This window comes from Capra hircus, chromosome 2 (genome assembly GCF_001704415.2).
Source record: "Capra hircus breed San Clemente chromosome 2, ASM170441v1, whole genome shotgun sequence".
Classification (NCBI taxonomy): domain Eukaryota; kingdom Metazoa; phylum Chordata; class Mammalia; order Artiodactyla; family Bovidae; genus Capra; species Capra hircus.
Window position 1 is genome coordinate 10,598,814 of NC_030809.1, and position 21,856 is coordinate 10,620,669.

A 21,856-nucleotide genomic window follows, 5' to 3' on the forward strand; every position below is an offset into this window, starting at 1 on the left:
CAAGGATTTTGCCACGGAGACCTCCCTGGTTTAGCGTTCACTGTGATATTAATGTTTAAGATTGTCTTCCATACGGTCATTTGACACCACCAGACCCCACCATATAACTTCCTTGGTGAAATTACCTGATGCTTATTTCTATCTGAGACTAACCAACCTGGAAGCACACTTTTCTTGACTGAAAATCTGGCCAAAGAGAAACTAGTATATCCTTTACTTTGGAATGGTTTTGTCTCATTCCATCAGGCTACCCAATCTCCAAGATTATACTCAAAGTCTACTGTGTTGAGAAGCCCACTCCAGTGCTGGCACCACTGGCTCCCCACAGCCATCGGAATTACTTTCTACTCTATACCCCATCACATTTTCTACGGTCACCTTCTCACACCGCATGCCATCATCTACTGTCTTTGTTTCTATCTTCTCTAATGGACTTAGGGCCATGTCTTAACCATCTTGTTTTCCTCTAAACCTGGTCAGTGTCTTGTGCATAACAGGTATACTGATGTTTAAGATATCATTGTTTTTCTTACCTCAAGTCTTGGCCATTGTCATCAGAAGCCACATCTTCCACATGCACCTGGTCACACTCCTGTTAAAAGACAAAGCCACCCATTATTTCATCCCAGAGAGCAGTTTTATTATCTCCATGATATATTGTAAAAATACCACAAACAATGGCAGGATGATGAAATACCTTATGGTTTCTTATGTGTGGAGGATCAGTCTCACCCCCGTTGCTGTCCAACTTCTTTAAAGGCCTAATTTACATTCCTCAGTCTTCATGAAATCTTCCTTAGCCATACCAACCCGCAGTTACGCTCTCATCTCAATAGTTCACTTTCCCCACAGCCCATGGCTATAAGCAGGAGCTCCCTTATATTGTCAGGTGTGCTTATGTCCTACATTAGACTCTTAAGTTCTACCACAGTGTAGGCCTCTCATGGCACAACCATATCTTACATCTCCTTTTGAACCCTTCAGTCTATTCCAGTGCCCTTATGTAGCATGTACTCAGTAAGTTTTTGCAGACAAAAAAGATGCCGGTAGAGTGTGTGCAGTATCAAAACCGAGAATGACTGAAATAGAAATTTGTAAATTCAAACTTACAAATTAGAAGAGGTCACCTAAGTCAATCTCCTCATATTCTAAAAGTGAGATAAAATGATTGGCCCAAGGTCATAAAACTAGTGAGTGGTAGAAAGAAATGAGAAGGAGCTTAGGTCTTTCCATTTGAATCCACGGGTACTTTACTCTAAGCCCACACTACTACTGAGGTAAAATGCCACCCACTGCCTAACTGACAGATTTATTCCTCTGACACCACCTAGGGCGGTGCCATGGTGTCCACCTGCATCAGAATCCTCTGGGGAAGATTTTTTAAAATGCATATTTTTGAAGAGAATTTCTGTGAGTGAAGTCCTAGAGTCTTCATTTTTAACAAGCTCCCCAGGTGATTCTTATGCCCCCTAAAGTTGAGAAACACTGACCTGGGGGGCAGGAACACATTCAGGTCAAATTCTTCACAGAACTTTCAGTCCTGAGTGAGGACTATGTCTAGAAAATCATTACAAATACAATTTGGCAACAATTACTGGCGCATAGTAGGTTTTCAATAAATGTTTGCTGAATAAAAACTATAATGTTCCAATTTATCAACATGTGAAGTTGATGGAAGATTAAAGCACTGTGGAGCTGACATAAAAGTACTGGAGTTTACAGCCCTACTAATTTAACTTGTTGGAGAACTGCTGAGTAGAACTAGACTGTGTTTGAGAAGAAAGAGGATTACTTTGTATTTATTTTACTTTAAAATTTTCCCGATTTAAAAAAGTAGGTAATACACATCGTACAGAGTTCAAAATTCAAAAGGACATTAAGTGACAAATTTGCTCCTTCCCACCTCAGTGTCTTGGCAAGGCATTCCCATCCTCACACAGAACAACTGTTACTAGTTCCTTGTGTAGGATAACTGCTTAACCGAGGCCCAGAATGGGGATAACTTTCCTAACTTGGTACTCGAGTCTGGTCCTCTGACTCCCAGTCCTGTGCTCTCTCCACTACACCATGTTTACCTCAAAGATGAACTCAAATGTCAAAGCCAAAACAATTAACCAAGAAGCTCTCAGTGTTCCCAGGTTTCCCTCCACCTAAATATAACATGATCTGGACTTCACGGCTTACCTATACACGGACAATAAGCAGGTACGAAATACAACAAGTTAAGAGTAGCCCTCTACAGATCTGACAAATCGAGAGACTATCTTTTAAGAAGGTAAAACCGAAGAACAGGTGAAATATAATTAAGAGTACAACCAGTGCCACCTTCATATATTATTTAACGCAGATGAGTAAATTAGAATGTTGGTTTCTGTATAAGTGCTTTACCTGATGGGACGGTACTGCCCCTAGAGCTAGATTACTTCCAAATATGGTAACAAAAAATTTTTGAGCCAATAAAACTGAAGCCCAGAAACAAGACTGTGCTGACCTAACCAAGGAACTATTTCTTCAAGACTATGTATACCTAAGTGCCCAGCTGGCCTCCCCATACCTACCCTGTTTAACCACACTTTCTCTAAACACACAAGTCACAGTCTCAATAAATAAGTTATGGAACAAAGTGTTTCACTGAAGCACAGCAACAATGTAAAATGCCTACCTCTAGGTCATTGAAAAACAGATGTGTGTCAGCCACTTCAAAAATCATTTCTTCCATTGTTAAACCTGAGCCAATCACTACTGTTGGGTCCTGAAAGGCAATAAGAGAATTTGTTTGACTTGGCACTTACAGCACCAGTTCTTACCTCTAACTGTTTCAAAATTATTTGAAGTCAAGGCCAAAACAACACTGGTCCACAATAGCGCTTCTCACTATTACTGATGCAATTTCATTCACAGTTGTAAGCAGCTTAGATTGTGCAAAGTTAAAATTTTCAGCACTTTAACCCACTTGAAAAAAAAACAAAACAATTTTCGGAAAAATTCCCTGCTTCAGCAGAAATTCTAACTATTGCTAAAATATTGCTATTGTAATTCTCACTATCTTGCACACATACACAGTATAACTCTGGAAGTCAGTAATCTGACAATCTAAACAACCAGAAAATCAATAAAGAAATACCTGTAGGAAAACCAATGCATGTAGCTTTAAAAGGAACAATCAGACCTTCACTTAGAGGTGGTATGATCTTATTTTGTATACTTTCATAACCAGTCTTATTATAGAGTATATAAACTTATGTTAGTTTACCAGCCTAGATACTAAAAGCCTATGGAAAATACTTCTAATAGAAACAAAGAGTGACAATAAGAAATAATTAGGAGTAGATAAAGTAGGATGGTAAATGAGGCAAATATTTTTATAAAATTTATTCACAGAAACACACAAACAAAAAGGAACCTAGAGGTAATTCAGTATAGAAATATACAGACAATACCTCATCCCTCTGTCAAAACTGATGTTACTACTGATGACTAAACTTAAATTCTGCTTGGTACATTTTCATTTAAGAAGCTATACAATCTATTTTAGAAAGTTATTTAATATTTTAAATGTATAGATCTCACAGATTCTCAGCTAAATGAAACGCTCAGTTTGGACTGTCACATGTGATGTAAGGGATAACATATCAGTCTTTGGAGCAGGTAATCCTGAGACTCCACTCTATTTTGAGTTCAGTCCCATACTTAGTCTTTACCACCCTCTACCAACTTCAGCTTTCAGTACTAGTCCGAGGTCTAGTTCCCAGCTTTATCAACTCTGCGTGACCATGTAGTCTGCCTGGTATAAGCCACCAGGTGAAGTTTTATGTGCAAGGTGAAAGGTCAATAGGTAAGATGGAGATAACAGAGACAGTGATCTTGGTTACCTGCACGCACAGAGAGGGACAGTTATAACAAAGGAAGAAAGACTCAAATTACCTTTCCATACTTCTGGGCATAGGATCCAGTAAGAAGGGAGTGGAAGATGATGATGGTTTCATCTAAGTCCCACAGAAATACCCGCTGAATGAGGGAAATATTTTAAAAAATGAGTGAACATCTTTTAAAATCATAGTAGAATGAAACAAGTAATCAATAACAGAAGAAAAACTGGGAAATTCACACATATGTAAAAATTAATATAATCTTAAACAACCAATGGATAAAAAAGAAATAACAAGTGAAATTAGAAAATACCTTGGAATGAAGACCAAAAAACAACATACCATAATTTATGGGAGGCTGTGGAAACAGTCAAGAAGGCTTTTTTTCCTTTTCTTTTTAAGGCCACACTGCACAGCATGTGGAATCTTAGTCCCCCAACCAACCAGGGATCAAACCCATGCCCCCTGCATTGGAAGTAGGGAGTTTTAACCACTGGACCACCAAGGAAGTCCCAGAGGAAATTTATAGTTACAAATGTGTACCTTAAAAAAGATCTCAATCAATAACCAAACTGCACAATTTATGCTGCTAGACAAAGCCAGTAGAAGGAAGGAAAAAATAAAGGTTAGAAAAGGGTAGGAAAAAACAGAAGGTAGGAAAAAAATAGAGAAAATCAATAAAACCAAAAGTTGGTTCTTAGAAGAGATCTATATAATTGACAGGGTCTAGTCAGACTAGCTAAGAAAAAAGACAGACGACATAAATTAATAAAATCAGAAATGAAAGTGGGGATATTAATACCAATTTTAAAGAAATAAAAAGGATTTTGTAATCCTTTACACTATGAAGAGTTATGCACCAATAAATAATCTAGATGAAACAACAAATTCCTAGAAATATACAATGTGCCAAAACTGATTCATATAGGAAAAGAAAACCTGAATAGACCTTTAACTGGTAGGAGGCTGAATCAACAATAAAAAACATCCCAAGCAAAGAAAAGGCCAGGGTCAGATGGTTTCACTGGTGAATTCTACCCAACACTAAAATCCTTCAGACCTTCCAAACAACTTAATAGGCAGAAACACTTCCTAATTCACTCTATGAAGCCAGCAATTCCCTGATACTGAAATCAGATAAACACAAGACAAGAAAACTACAGACCAATCTCTCATCTGAACACCGATGGAAAAACCTCAACAGAACAGTGGCAAACAAAGTTCAGCAGTGTATTGAATTATACATCAAGACCAAGTGGGATTTGTTCCCAGATTGCAAGAATGGTTCAATGAAGAAAAAAAAAAATCAATGTAATATAATGCACTAACTGAACAGAGAAAAAAACTCACATGGTCATCTCAACTGATGCAGAAAAAGCATCTGACAAAATTCAGCACACTTTCATTATAAAAACACTCAATATACCAGCAACTTCCTTATCATGATAAAGGTCACAGATGAAAAACCTTCAGCTAATATCATACTCAATGGTGGAAAACTGAAAGTATTACCCCTGAGATTAGGAGTAAAAGAAGTATGTCTCTGTTTTCATCACTTCTATTCAAACATGGTACTGGAAATTCTAGCCAGAATAAGGGTAAAAGAACACCCAAGAAAAGGGTAAAAAAGGTACCCAAACTGGAAAGAAAGAAGTAAAATTACCTCTGTTCACAGATGAGGTGATCTTACACAAAGAAAACCTTTAAGAACCCCCAAAATTACTGAGAGCTAATAAAGTGAATTCAGAAATCAGCTATTTCTATAAGCTTGAAATGAATAATCCTAAAAGGAATTAAACAAAAGCATAAAAAATAATAAAATATTTAGGAATAAACTTAATTGATAGTTCAGGACTTATATACTAAATCCCTATCAAAATCCCAACACTGTTTTTTGTTGTTGTTGTTTTCCAACACTTTTTTAAAGAGATATAAAAGCTAACCTAAAGTTTGTATGAAATCTCAAGGGACCCTAAAGAGCCAAAATAGTCTTGAAAAAGAACAAAGTTGGATGACTCATGTTTCCTAATATTAAAACTTACTACAAAGCTACAGTAATCAAAATAGTGTGGTAGTAGCATAAAGACAGACACACAGACCAATGGAACAGAGAGAGCCCAGAAATAAACCCATATATGTATATATATATATAAAGAGAGAGAGAGAGTCGATTATTATTATTATTTCTGCAAGGATACCATGAACACAGGGGAAAGGAAAGTGTTTCCAAAACAAGGTCCTAAGGGTACTGAATATCCATGTGCAAAAAAAAAATTAGACCCTTACTTCACACTATGTACAAATTAACTCAATATGGATCAAGGACCTAAACTTAAGAGCTGAAACAATAAAATGCTTAGAAGAAATACAGGTGTTTTCATAACCTTAAATCCTTAAGTATAATACCAACAGCACAAGTAATCAAAACAGAACTTCAAAATTTAAAACTGTTAACCATCAAAGGAAACCATCAAGAGAGTGAAAAGACAGTGCACAGAAAATATCTGCACATCATATTCTGCTAAGGGATATAAAATCTAGAATAAAGAACTCCTAAGATTCAAAAACAAACAAAACCCCCTAATTTAAAGAATGGGCAAAGGATTTAGACATTACTTCCAATAAAATAGACAAATGACCAATTCACACCTGAAAAGATGTTCAATATTATTAGTCATTAAGGAAATGTAAATCAAAACCACGAAACACCATATCATACCCATTAGGATGGAATACGCAAAAAAGGGAAGCAACTGGAACCCTAGTGTAGAGCTGGTAGGAATGTAAAATGGTGTAGTCATTTGGAAAACATTTTGGTGGTTCCTCAAAAAGCTGAACACAGAACTACTATATGGCCTACCAATTCTACTCCTAGGTTTATACCCAAAATAATTGAAAAGAGGGGCTCAAAGTGGTATTTTTGAGTATAGCAGTGTTCACAGCAGCTTTATTCACAATAGCTCAAAGGCGGAAAAACCCCAAGCGTTCATCACAGATGAATGGATAAACAAAATGTGCTATATTTACACAATGGAGTTATGCAGCCATAAAAAGGAATGAAGTTCTGAAACATGCTACAGAATAGATGAACCTTGAAAATATTATGCTAGGTGAAGTAATAAGCCTGACACAGAAGGAAAGATTCTGTATGATGCCACTTATCTGAAATGCCTAGAACAGGCAAATTTATCATGACAGAAAGTAGAACAAAGGTTACCAAGGACTAATAGAAGGGGAGAATGGGAAGTTATTGCTTAACGAGTACACAGTTTGTAATCATGAAAAACTTCTGAACAACACTGTGAATGTACTTAAAACTGTACACTTATAAAATGGTAAATTTTATATATACTTTACCACAATTTAAAAAAACAAGTGAATTCTCAGTTTTTCCCATGAAATATATCAGGTCTCTAGATTTTCTGTCTTTCTCTCCCAGCCCATTCCCATCCTGCTAGTAACAAAAGGGAAGAGAGGTTCGAAACATTGCCTCAATGTACCAATGTCTTATGAACAACTGTCAATGGACTCATTTTTAAATATGGCTTTTTCTTCTCATTAAACAATCACATTATAGAAAAATTAAAGAAAGAAAACAAAAAGATTAGTATCAAAACTCCATTATTATTAGAAATTTGTATGGCTTGCTAGTCTTTTTCATAATGAAGCCAAATGTATATCCACAATAAATTTATTAGGGTTTACAGAGTAAGTGAGAGCCAATCTCATTTACAAGTTACCAGATCTGGTTGCAGGTTTCACAGAAACTTGGCCTAAAGCACTTCAGTTCTGTCATTTCACTCTAAGATTGTGAAATGGAGAACAGGATGACATTGCTTGTGATACCCTTTGCTTTTTGAATATGATGCATTGTTCTTTCTGTTCTCCTCTGGAATACAGAACAGATTATTCTTTCCCTTAAAAAGTTACCTACCTAAATTTGAAAAAGCTTTTTCAAATTTGTTGGTAAAAAGCATCTGAAAGTGATATGGTAAAATGTGGGTATAGAGGAATGTGTTTTTACACTTCTCTTTTCACACGTGGCCAATTCATTTTCTACTGCTCAGGAATTAAATGGTACACAACATAGAACCCCATAATATCCATGAGTTTCAGAAATATATTTGACAAAGAAAAGAGAAAAGAAAAAAGCAGGTGGTAACTCAAATGAGTTTCTTCCCATACTTCTAATTCACTGTCCTGGGAAGAGCTGGCGTCAGCTTTCCTCTTGCCCCGGTTCTTGCCAGTCATGTTTTTCCTGGACTGGTCATCAGCATCTTTACTTGGTGTGGTCTGGGTCAAAGATGGGCTTGGAGAAGGGTCTCCTGAAAATGAAAAGTAAGACACTGGTATTGCCAGTGTAGTCACAGGCTATAAGAACCAGAGCAGGGTCTCTGCCTTTAAGAATCATGTTGCAGGGATAAAGGCTGGGAAACCAAACTTTACTTAACGAATTTGGAAATTCAGACCTAACAGCATGAAGAATCATAACTAGAATTTGTATGCCTGCCTCCTCAATGAAAAAACTTACCTATAAAGTCATTTTGCCCCCACCCAAAAAATTAAGCCTGAAATCACTTTCTCAACTTGGTACAACTGACATTTTGGTCCAGACAATTTTTGTTGTGAGGGGACATCCTGTATGTTTTAGGATGTTTGGTTAAGCAGTATCCTTGGCCTCTACCCATTAGATGCCAGTAGCACCCCCTTCCCAGTATGACAACCAAAAATGCTTCCACACATTGCCAAATATCCCTGGATGTCGGGGCCTTAGGGTGGAAGCAGGAGGTACAAAACTACCTCCAGTTGAAAACCACCACCCTAGATTTATTTACCAACTTAAATAAAATACAGAAAGCAGTAGGTTGCAGCAAGCTACCCTCTAAACTTATAATTGGTGAAATTTATACTGACTTTATTTTTCTGGGCTCCAAAATCACTGTGGATGGTGACTGCAGCCATTAAATTAAAAGACGCTTGCTCCTTGGAAGGAAAGTTATGACCAACCTAGACAGTATATTAAAAAGCAGAGGCATTACTTTGTCAACAAAGGTCCGTCTAGTCAAGGCTATGGTTTTTCCAGTAGTCATGTATGGATGTGAGAGTTGGACTATAAAGAAAACTGAGTGCCAAAGAATTGATGCTTTCAAACTGTGGTGTTGGAAAAGACTCTTGAGAGTCCCTTGGACTGCAAGGAGATCCAACCAGTCCATCCTAAAGGAGATCAGTCCTGGGTGTTCATTGGAAGGACTGATGTTGAAGCTGAAACTCTAATACTTTGGCCACCTGATGCGGAGAGCTGACTCATTTGAAAAGACCCTGATGCTGGGAAAGATTGAGGGCAGGAGGAGACGGGGATGACAGAGGATGAGATGGCTGGATGGTATCACTGACACAATGGACATGGGTTTGGGTGGACTCCGGGAGTTAGTGATGGACAGGGAGGCCTGGCGTGCTACAGTTCATGGGACTGAGTGACTGAACTGAACTGAACTGATACTGAGAAAACAATCTACTTTCTTCAACAAATAAATTACACAGGAAAGAAAAAGAGAGGGGGAAATTTATAGGTTAGAACAAAATATATATCCACCAATCACAATGCATGGACCTTGAAAGTGAAAGTCGCTCAGTCGTGTCTGACTCTTTGCGACCCCATGGACTATACAGTTCATGGAATTCTCCAGGCCAGAATACTGGAATGCGTAGCCTTTCCCTTCTCCAGGGGATCTTTCCAACCCAGGGATCAAACCCAGGTCTCCCGCATTGCAGGTGGCTTCTTTACTAGCTGAGCCACAAAGGAAGCCCTTACTTGGACTTTAAACAAAAGCAAGACTCTTAACGTTTATGAAAAAAACTAGAAATATGAATACCCGTAGGCATTAAGGAATTATTATTGAATTATTTTATATGGGATAATGGCATTGTGGTTATGTTATCAAGCATTTATCTTTTAGAGACACGAGACCTGGAATTTGAGGAGGAAATTAGATGAAGTATAGTTGAAACATACCAGGTCAAGGACTGATGCTGAAGCTGAAACTCCAATACTTTGGCCACCTCATGCGAAGAGCTGACTCATTGGAAAAGACCCTGATGCTCGGAGGGCTTGGGGGTAGGAGGAGAAGGGGACGACAGAGGATGAGATGGCTGGATGGCATCACCGACTTGATGGACATGAGTTTGAGTGAACTCCAGGAGTTGGTGATAGACAGGGAGGCCTGGTGTGCTGTGATTCATGGGGTTGCAAAGAGTCAGACACGACTGAACAACTGAACTGAACTGAGGTCACCAGGTAATGCTAATGGTAAAGAGCCCGCTTGCCAATGCAGGAGATATAAGAGATACAAGTTTGATCTCTGGGTCGGGAAGACCTCTGGAGAAGGGAATGGCAACCTACTCCAGTATTCTGGCCTAGAGAATCCCATGGACAGAGGAGCCTGGCGGGTTACAGTCCATAGGGTCACAAAGAGTCAGATACGACTGAAGTGACTTAGTACACACACAGCTGAAACAAGATTGCCTATAAGTTGTTAACTGTTGAAGTTGGATGACAGATATATAAGGGTTCACTATACTATTCTGACAACTTCTGCCTATGTTTGAAATTCTCCATTATTAAAAAGCTAAAATTGTTATGAAGGACAAAGATATTTAGAGAAATGAATTAAAAACTAAGGTATTAACGCATGTAATGATTTCAATGTTATGCAGGTTTGAAGCAGTGACCATCTGTATGTCCATCTATTTAGAAGACTAGTAGTAGAGGCAAGATGCACAGAGAACAGCAGACCACTGTTTTTAAAAAATGCGTCAGTGTTAACAATAAACAGTCCTCCTTCACGTTATGGGATGTAACAGCAAAACACCAAATTTTCATGAAAAATAGAGATAAATAAAAAGTATGTGCATATGTTTACTGAAAGTTTAAGTCTTTATGTCAGGATATTAAAATCTGGACACCATAATTCATTGATTCATTGCCAAGGTAGAAGTTTAAATTCGTAGGTTAAATTCTACATATTTCTTTGGGGAAAAAGGACCACAGCTTTTCTCAAAATCTTAAAGGGATCCATGACACAGAAAAAGTTACGAACTACCACCCTGAAGTGTGACGAGAAGTCCAAATGATGCGCAGACTAAAACTGGACTTCTCCAGCTATTACAAAATGTGCTGAGATTCTGAAGTTCTCTGTGACGAGCTACAGGGACGGTAGAGTGGGAGTCAGAAATAAAGTCTTTTCATTCCTGGTCCTTTTCTGTTCACAACATCAAGTTTTATATTCAGTCTGCCAATGACTCATCACAGCCTGGATACAGTGTTAAAAATACCCCTCACCTGAGAGGGAAACCCAAGAGCATGGTAACAGTGACTTAGATAAGAACAAAATAATCTTCACCATCACTGGCTGGATGAAATGCCCTTAAGCCAAAGTTTTTAGAGCTGCAGAGCTTACCAGAGGAAAGTCTGGGTGCTGCAGCTGCAGGTACCATGACACTGGGCTTCTCCGTCTGGTATGTGGCTGCTGCTAAGGTGGTATTCTCAGCATCACTGTTAGTCTGGCCTGTGACTCCAAAGCTGGAGCTGGGGTAGCAAGCTTGGTACTGACTCTGACCAAGGATGGTATAGGTGGGATAGTCCTGTAGGTCAAAGGGAATAAGGGAGGAAAACAAGACTCAGAAAGAAAAAAAACACGAATTTCACCACCAAACACTTTCATGTCCCTCTGTCTCATAATTATTTCCTTAAAACATTAACTTGACTTCTCATTTACGTACCTATGTAGTTTTCCACCTAAGCCAATGATTTTTCAAAATGCATTCTGTAAAGAGGAGATGCTAGGGTAAGGCTGAGAGGGAAGTGTCCCATGCATTGTACACACAATGTCCATTTTCTACTATAATTTTTTTTCTCCCACTTTATGTACAGAATTTCTGCATACATTTTTGCATAGAATTTTTGAAGGAAAGATTCTACACTTTAAGAAGTTTATATACCACTGCACTAGATGGTAGTGCTTTTAAGGACAGATGAGCATGAACAAAAAAAGCACATATCCTTCATAGTTTCCCAGTTTAAAAACAGCATGCTGCTGCTGCGAAGTTGCTTCAGTCGTGTCCAACTCTGTGCGACCCCAGAGACGGCAGCCCACCAGGCTCCCCCATCCCTGGGATTCTCCAGGCAAGAACACTGGAGTGGGTTGCCATTTCCTTCTCCAATGCATGAAAGTGAAAAGTGAAAGTGAAGTCACTCAGTCATGTTTGACTCCTAGCGACCCCATGGACTGCAGCCTACCAGGCTCCTCTGTCCATGGGATTTGCCAGGCAAAAGTATTGGAGTGGGTTGCCATTGCCTTCTCCAAAAACTCAGTATATCTCTCTTAAAAAAAAAAAATCACATCTTCTTTAAAAATAAAGTTATTTAAAAATATCTGAAGGGAACTTTTGGTAGTTACACAGGCACACACGTGACAAAATTTATCAGGTCATACACTGGAACCTGTGTGGTTTACTGTATGTCAATTAAACCTTAAAAAAGCTGTAAAGAATGGGTATGATGCACAGCTCAAACACATCTTAAAAAATTCCACTGATATTGATAATAGTGACAAGTAGGAAGATGCTAATTGATCAGATCAATTATTTATAAAGAGTACTGAGCATCTACCATAAGCCAAATATAATTGTGGGTGTGGATGTGGGTGTGGGTGTGGGTGTGGGTGCATGGACAGGAAAAAGAAATATTAAAGAAAAGAGTAAGTCATACTAGCTGAACTCAGGGAGTTAAAAATCTAGCAGGATATAAGGCAAAAATACTTCCAACCAGTTAGCGATAAAAAACGAAAAAGCAGAGACTTCCCTGGCAGTCCAGTGGTTAAAACTCCGAGCTTCCACTGCAGGGGGCATGGTTCAGTCCCTAGTCGGAGATCCATATGCTATGTGGTGTGGCCAAAAAAAATAAATAAATAAAAGCAAGAAAGAATTCCAGGAATGGTTGGATCAGGGCTGGGTAAGGGGAAAAAAAAAAAAGAAGATGACTGGTCTGCTTTTAGGTGTAGGTATGTTAAAAAATAGTGTGCGTTCTAAGTCGCTTCAGTCATTTCCAACTCTTCGCGACCCTGTGGACTGTAGCCTGACAGGCTCCTCCGGGCAAGAATACTGGAGTGGACTGCCATGCCCTCTTCCAGCGGATCTTCCTGACCCAGGGATCGAACCTGTGTCTCTTATGTCTCCTGCATGGACAGGTAGGTAACTGAGAAGAATTGAGACACTGTAGGAAAAAGCGGCATTCCTTTTGGAGGATAATGAACAGCAGGAAGGGTGGAAAGAAACGTTGGTTTTAGATATGGTTAACTTAGGGAAACAACAGGATATTAAAGGAAAAAAGCCAATCAATCAGCAGGAAGCCTATAGATATCATGAGGTCAGGACTAGACTCTTCATTTTGGAAGTAGTAACTAGACACTGTGACTGTGTAAACATTCCTGGGGATGAAATAGGAAACGTGGAAAACTAAATACAGACTGTCCATGACCGAAGGCAGGATATGAAAGGGAGAGAGACGTTACCCTGAAGAGTTCCAGGTACACAGCAGGAACTCAATAAATACTTGGGGACTAGAAGAATGAACAAATACAAAAGGAGTCAAACATAAAATGTGAACCAGAATAGTTAACTGCAGCCAGGAGAAAAGATCCATGGAGACTGTGGTTGATAATACTAACTGCTACAGAGAAAACAACAAATAAAAACATAACAACAAAACCAAAAAACTTCTAAAACACTGAAGATGTTACCAGTGATCTGAACATAAAGTTAACACAACAGTGATCAAGACCAGACCACAAGGAATTCACAATGAAATGAGGGGCTAAATAGGGGACAGATACAATGACATCATTCAGTCTTGGCAGAGGAGTGAGAGAGACTGGATAGTGACCTGAGAAACCATCCTAGGTCTTGCTCTAGGAGCATCCAGAAAAAGGTCTCTCCGCCGCCCATACTGGTTGTTTCTTAGAAATGGCAAACTGATAATGAAGAGAAGGGAGGAAGAGCTAGTTAGATGAACAGTATCAAGTAGGATGAACAAAAGGAGCACCATACCTGGTTTGAGATGCTGGAAACTGCTGCTGTTGGAATATTGGCAATAGCAGATGAAGTGGGTATCAGGCTGGCGTTTGTGCTCGAAGCTATAAGATTGAAAGCGTTAAAAGATATTATGGGAAAGGCTGAAAGAAATTGAATATATTCTGTCCTAAGTAAACAGATTGACAAGGAGATAAGAAACACTGGCAAAGGAAATAAATACTAGATACCAGTTTTTCTCTTTTGCATGCAATACCTTAATTGAGATTTAATTAGAAATAAAGCAGTTCACACATTTTTCCTGTTTCAACTTGAGTCTTCAACTATTCCTACTAAAGTCCTAGAAGGACACGACACAATGCCCTGCTTCATGCTAATGATACTAAGGAAATCAGAAGCTAAACCAAATCATTCCAGTCCATCTTCTCTGGCAGCTGCAAAATAACTCACCTGCAGTGTGACCTACTGACACCAGTAAAAACAACAAAAGCTCTGGCAAATCCACACGTAATTCCTATACTGTGATATTTACGGTCTCTTGCCCCAAATTAGGCCTTTTCTGATGCAACACAATTACTTTGAGCAGCTGAGTTAGCTCTCCAAATTCTAAAGTGTCTGGGGTTGCTTCAACAAACACCATGTTCTGGCATTTAATGATTTCACCAATGAGCCTAGAAAAACTCGGAAAGTATTCAATACTATTCTGGTCAGGTAAAAAATTTTAAGCTACTTAGGCTGCCTGTGTCAGCACAAGGAATTTGGGTTAAGTTTTCCACATCCTTCTATCACAAATTCCACCCGCGTTTTAATCAAATCCTCAGTGACTATCATTTACCACACTGATTTTTTTTTCCCCCAGGCGGACAATATAAGTGAAATTGTGAGGCACTTACTGTTCTTGAACTTCTCCTTCACTCATCATAAACACACTTACACTTGGTTCCTACTGCAGTCACACACACAATAAACGTTCACCATCAGGTAGATCAGACTGTCTGACTACCTATCCCATTGGTGACGAAGTCCTCAGAGGGAAAGTTATTAGGAAAATCTCCATTAACAATAGTGCAGGTGAACAAATGTGGCAGAAACTTGAGTACTGGTCAAAATCAGAGGGAATTTTTATCCCTTTCCCCAAGGCTACTCCGCTTAAAGTCCAGAAGAGACTCAAGCAAGTTAGACGTAAGGAACAGCTACTGATGCAACAGTAGCTTCAGAAGACTTGGGACAGAGAAGAATTCATTTGTCCACAGTTACGAAGTTAAAGGTAGATAGGCAAATGATAATTGAGATCTCCCAAGTCTTCATTCAGTGCCCTTTCTTTCCTGAGTTAGGAATCAGATTTCCTCACTTCTAAGGGAGATTTCCTTTTCTATGGTACTCCCTTCCCCAGGTAAATGAAAGGATTCTTATTTACTTTCTTAAACCCAACAACTAAATGAAACAGATTTTATAGTCTTATAAATAATATTTTCTTCCCATCAATATTTTTCTCCCTAAGGGGAAGTCCTAAAAAATTACTGTATATAAGCTAGATGATTCTGTAAGTAGCTTTTAAATTATTCTTGAAGGAAAAGAATTTTGGGTACATTCCAGATTCTATTACTAGTACATTACGCTAGGCAGGCCTGTTGGCTGAACATAGGCGATTCAACGTGGGGAAGGAAATGAAGAGCATACTTAACCTCTCACGGTTATCTCTTCCAGCAAAGTCTGTTTTAGACCAATTTCCCTTTAGCTCTCGTCCTAGCATATGCTCCTCTGTTCCTCCTGCTGCCGCCGCCAAGTCGCTTCAGTCGTGTCCGACTCTGTGCGACCACACAGACGGCTCCAGGCAAGAACACTGGAGCAGGCTGCCATTTCACTTTCCAATGCATGAAAGTGAAAAGTGAAAGTGAAGTCGCTCAGTCGCGTCCGACTCTTCGCGACCCCATGGACTGCAGCCTACCAGGCTCCTCTGTCCATGAGATTTTCCAGGCAAGAGTACTGGAGTGGGGTGCCATTTCCTTCTCCATCTGTTCCTCCTATTTACCTTTAATTCTGTTCTACCTTCTTAATAATTTATAAATGGTTAGAGGTTCAACTTATTCATATCTGATCTCTATGCACACACAGGGAAAAAGGTATTCTGACAAGGTAGTTTTATAAATTTAACAATTTTCAGATCACTTACTGGAGGTAAAAAGGTTGACCTAGAAAACAACTGGCCACATACTCTTAATATCCATGACAGGAAGTTTAATGTCTTGATTAGCTAGTTGCTGATATCAAGTTTTTAACAAGTATAGTACTAAACATCACAAATTCCTCTCAGCAATAGTGGCTTCCATTATAGAAAATGTCGGTCTGCTAACCTAGAAAGTTTACAGGGCTTAATAACAGTTCTTTCCTCAACTCGATCAAATCATTCCTAAAGCGTCATTCATTGATTCATCTGTTCATCAAACCAGGGTGTACTATGTGCCCAGAAACTGTTCCAGTCACTGGGAATAGAGGAGTGAAGACAATGCCTGTCCTCATGTTATTTAAATTCTAGTGATATAAGTTAGATGACAAGTAATATTTATTTAGGTTCTTGTAACCAGCATTGAACTCAGGCTAAACTCACCTTAAAATATACACAATCACTACATGCCCTACCTCCTGCACTATGACAAAAAGTCAGGCACTTCAAAAAAAAAAAAAAAAGCACTGATCATCCCACAGAAATACATATGTCGGTCTCAACAACAACAAATTCAACTGCTGACTTAAAAAACAGAAGCAGCAGCAATAAAACATGCAACAAAAAGAATAAATTTCTAGGATCATTTAAAACTCAAGTGGTAACTCCTATTGATATATATATCTAAAGACTATTAGCTCCCCAAGTGCCAATGGGATGGCCAGCTGTTTTTGGATAGTTCCCACTCCTGTTTTGACAATGAAACCGTGAAATCACAGGAAGATAAGCTTCTGAGAACCATGCCCCACTCAAGGTCCAGCTGCAACAGTCGGGATACACAGACAGCTTTAATGAGAAGGCAGTGGTTACAGAACTGTGAGAGGCACAGTTATGTGACATCACCCCACAGCTGGAGGGTAACCCAAGCGTTGATGGCACAGAGAAGTTGGTGCAAGATTTAGTTCCTACCCACCTCACTAATTTTATATATGTCTCTCCACCACCCTTGCTCACCCCAGCTTTCAAGTTACTGAAAACAGGACCCTCTTTCTCACTTGAGGACCTTTGCAATGTCGCTCTCTCAATGCCTGGATTGTTCTCCCTGGCCTGTCCCTCTTGCCCTCCAGCTTGATGGTTCCCGCTCAGCACGTCTACATCCACAGAGAGTCTGACTCCTCTATTAGAATGAACTCCTTTCTTGTCTTCCCAATCACAACAACCAGTTCTTTTCCCTTTCAAAGCACTTTTCAAAATTTATTTCTCCCTTTACTTCTTTGTCCTCTGCCTCCCCTCCTAGTCCATAAGCTTCATGAAGGCAGAATCTTGCTAAACAGGGAGGCCTGGCGTGCTGCAATTCATTGGGTCGCAAAGAGTCGGACACGACTGAGCGGCTGAACTGAACATCTAGCAAAATGCCTGGCCTGTAATAAGTGATGCTCAATAAATACTCATGGGATTTATAAATAATAGCATGTCAAGGTTATCAAAAACAAGCGAAGTGTGAAAAACTGCAGTTAAGAGAAGCCTAAAAAAACATGACAATCAAATGAAATGTGGTGTCTTGGATGAGATCCTGGAATAGAAAAGGGACATCAGGTAAAAACTAAGGCAATCTAAGTAAACCTATGATTTAATTAATAATAATGTACCAATATTAGTTCATTAATCATCACAAATGTTCCATTCTAATGTGAGATATTAGTAATAAGGAAAATTGCATGTAGGGAAGGGGATATATAACTCTATCATCTGTCATCAATCAAAAATAAGAGTCTAAGAAAATACAAAACAAATCTAGTCAACAAAAGCTATTATGTATCACCAACACTATTCGAGCCCAGAGACATTCACTGAAAATCAAGGCTGGGTTAAAATTAATTTTGAAAATTCTAAAACTAATTTTACTACTTGAATTTTAATTATTTTAACCATTTCAACTCAAGAAAATAACCAGAGATTTGGCCATAGTCACAGACACTCTAGGAAAAGGTTGATATAAAGAACCCAAATATATTTAATCAAAGGGTTTTCATGAGCACTGAAGTAGAAACTAAACAAAAGGTTTTGATCAGAATTGATCAAGCCAGAAGTAGAATTTCCTATACTTTCTCTAATTTCTCCAGGGAAGATGGGCTATTGTCAACTGTTGAAAGCTTTTGGAGGGGATGAAGGGACACTGCCATTTTGATTACTTAAAAAAAAAAATCAGTACAATGCTCCTTGCTTTTATTCCATGCTGTGACTGGGTAGTTATACGGTAGTGGGTGGGGAGCTGGGGGAGATGAAGCCCTGGAGAGCTAAATAACATTCATTAGCCAAGCTAATGGAAATGAGAAGTAGGCGTGAGAAGAGTGATACTGATGGTGGAGAATTCAGGTACTCAAATGTGCCAAAAACATCCATATTTCATTTCAGCCAATTGTTACTACTTTCTTTCTACCAACTTTTTCTCAGAATAAATGGCAAAAATTGACAACTTGATGGTTAATTTCTGCCTTAATTTCTACCCTGTGCCAAAGCTCCAATGAAGACTATAAAGGGCCAATAGATTAACCAGAAAAGGGAAGGGAAATGAATTTAAATACTTGCTAGTACAGGTTCACAGTTTGGGGAGCTGATATTGATACCATGACTTCAATACTGAAAATCATACACATGACACTCATGTGCTAGGGCCAGACTGCCCAGCTTACATCCTTGACTTATCCACTGTGTCTTATGTGTCAAATTTGTAAAATGAGATTAATGACAGTACTTCCCACATAGGTGTGTTATGATTACATGAGTAACACTTATCTGCTGCTAAAACAATGCTAAACATATAATACAAACTTAATAAATACCAACAATAATCATTAGCACAATGGAGGAAACTGGGTTAACTGATCTAAAGGGAGAAAATGTACTAAAAGGTAAAGAAGTTAGGATAGTGGCAAATTAAGTCACAGAATGGCTTTGTGACTTTTTCTTTAAAGCAATGGGTCTTAAAAGACCCTCACAAGGTGGTTCTTCTTGTTTTACAAGGAGGGAGAAGTTAAACTCAGCTACCAGGTTCCACAAATTCAAGATACAACTACAGAGGGGGAGTGGTGGTTCTACACCTTGGAAAAGTATTATTAATATAACAGAAGAGAACTTGCTTTTCTTTCATGACCACGGTGTAGTCATCAGAGATATGAATGTTTAGGAGGGACTTGTCTACTAGACTTGCCTGTAGTTGGACCCCAAAGCCTACCAACCTAGAGAAACACTTCATAAAAATGAAGAGGGTTAGAGGAGAAGATAAAGTCATGCTCTTAAGTTTTTCCCTTCTGGCTTGTTCCTATTTTAGAAAGAAAGAAGGGGGAAAGGGCGGGGGGGAGGGGGGAGAAAGGAAAATAAGAAAAGAGGAGACACGGGGTAAAATAATTAAGAAGAGAGGAGACTTGCTAAACAATAAGAGATAGAGGTAGCTCAGAGTAAGGTCTTAGGAATGTAACCAGTTCTGTTCACAAAAGACCAAGAAAAAGTAGTTCTTAATCATTTTATTGAAAACAGTTAACACCGAAAATCAAAACATTTTGTTTAATATAATCTAAATAAAAACATTTTTTATCCTCAAAGTTTGTATCTTAAGAATACCTCAGACCAGCTGTCGCTATCCTAACTTCATCTCTCTGGCACCACCATTTTATAAAGAATAATATTTAAAAGCTGGAAGAAAGGCAGATGAGAAGCCAAGTTGATGGACATTAATTTCCCACTTGGAGCAATGACAAATTCCCTGCATTGGACTTGAAAGGATAGGGAATTAACTCCATAGTGCCTTTCGAGTTTCTTTGTCTTCATTTCTAATAGTCCTGTCTTAATTCTAACCTTTCAGAAGAAAAATTCGGGAAGGCAGAGAGGTTTAGAGTTCCAGCGTTAATGCTATGCTTTTCATCACAAAATAGAAATAAGACTGAATTTTGGCGCAAGAAAAATGCTTACCAAGAAGTACAAAATGGGGGAGGAGGTACGACAAAAACCACAGCAGCAAAGCAGCACACACCGCACAGAGCAGCACTCAGCTCATGTTCCACCCTGTTTGGGCTCCACAGAAAAGAGGCGGCGGAGCCCTAACCTACAGTCTTCTGCTCGTTTACAGGACAAAATGTCACTGGGAACAGACTAGAACAGAACCAGACAGGTCTTCTGGACACCAACATGCAAAAGAGGAATCTTCAGTTCTATTAAGCAGTTCACGAAGGCTTAAACTACTTATGAACCTCACTCCTAAGTTCTGGTTTGTCTAACACAAAAAGCATGCACAAATGCAAATATCCTGTATTACCCAATATATTTGGAGATACAGGTAGATTAAAAACAAAAAACAGTAATTAAAAAAAAAAAAATGAAACACACACAACCATGCCTGTTTACCTTGAATGGGATAAGAATAATGTGCTGGGCTTGGCTGGCTTGTGGTTAACCCTGTAGTGCAGGTAAGAACACTGTGTTGACTTGGAGATGGAGTCTGAATTAAACCACTTTCAGGTTTCATACCTGGCCACAATGCACCTGAATCAGATAAATGGACCAATTACAAACAATACACTGGGACTGAGGAGCATATCAGCCAGTAGGTTTAAAAATTTAAATCTTAAAACAATAATAAATTTGCTTGTAAGAGAAAATTACTGAATCTCCCACTCGTAATATACCACAAGCAAATACAGTTTCAAAGAATTGGGAGTGGAGCCATAGAAATAAAAATCCTGTCAAAACCCCCAATAGTAATATACATATATAAGTTCACCTCAATGGTTGGGGGAAATTGTTCAGGAGTCAGAAAAAGAGCTACTGACACCCAAGCATTGTTGTAAAGAGTGTCTGACATTCAAATTATTTGAGTGCATTGTCAAGGTGGGAGATATTCCACATACATTTAAAATTCACTTACCCATTAAATAAGAACCAGATTTTTCTAAAATGTATATATACTTCTCTGCCTCCTTAAGCTGGTTATTTTGTTACCTTTGTTTCTTCTGATTAGGAAAGATATACCTGCTTACTTTCATAAATTAAAAACATTAACAGAAATATGTAATTCCTAATTTTTAGAAAAAATAAAGTCACATATAATCCCATCATCCAGACTTAACCACTATTCACAGTTTGCATAAGAGCCACTAAGATTTCTTCTTATTACAATCTTGTTTTTCCTTTTTAATAAAAATGGGATGTTACCTGCTGTTCATAATTTACTCTTCCACATAATATCTGAGAGACATCTCTCCCTGTCAGAACATAAAAATCTACCTCACACTGACAGATATCACAGCTATTCACTTTTTTTTTTTTTAATCACAATGCTCCTAGGCGGCAATCTTTTAAAAATATATTCATACCCTTTCCTATCTTCTTAGCAGGGGAACATACCTTTTTTCAGAATTATTGTTTCCAAGAGCACTTCTGTGCTGTGCTATGTACATTACAGAAACATCCCAGAGACTACTGCAGTATGTCAAAACATCTGCTGAGTACTAAGCAGAACTCAATTACAGTTCTATGATTTGGAGGTTCTTTATCTCTTTGCCTTTCCTCTGTGATCTGGCACTTCTTGACAATCCTCTGTTTCTGGCTGTATCTCCTTTTTCATCTGCAGTAAACTAGGAAACTGTAAGAAAAGCATGCTTCTACATAAGAGTCTAAGGATATCCTTTATGAATGAATTGTTTCTGTCATAATTTTGGCTATGCAAAAGTCTATGAAAAAC

General features: G+C 38.6%; 1 protein-coding gene across 2 annotated transcripts in view; it reads right to left on the reverse strand.

Annotated features, from left to right (window-relative positions):
• EYA3 (EYA transcriptional coactivator and phosphatase 3) overlaps nucleotides 1-21,856 on the reverse strand; it is a 95,474-nt gene that overhangs the window by 19,395 nt on the left and 54,223 nt on the right. Inside the window, exons 7-13 of one of the 2 annotated variants that reach the window (XM_005676781.3) lie at nucleotides 20,521-20,658; nucleotides 13,974-14,059; nucleotides 11,327-11,510; nucleotides 8,055-8,194; nucleotides 3,925-4,008; nucleotides 2,663-2,752; nucleotides 534-592 (exon numbers count right to left, since the gene is read on the reverse strand). In XM_005676781.3, coding sequence (XP_005676838.1) covers nucleotides 534-592; nucleotides 2,663-2,752; nucleotides 3,925-4,008; nucleotides 8,055-8,194; nucleotides 11,327-11,510; nucleotides 13,974-14,059; nucleotides 20,521-20,658 — 781 coding nt within the window. The remainder of the gene's footprint in view (nucleotides 1-533; nucleotides 593-2,662; nucleotides 2,753-3,924; nucleotides 4,009-8,054; nucleotides 8,195-11,326; nucleotides 11,511-13,973; nucleotides 14,060-20,520; nucleotides 20,659-21,856) is intronic. The other variant, XM_005676782.3, reaches the window with a different exon arrangement.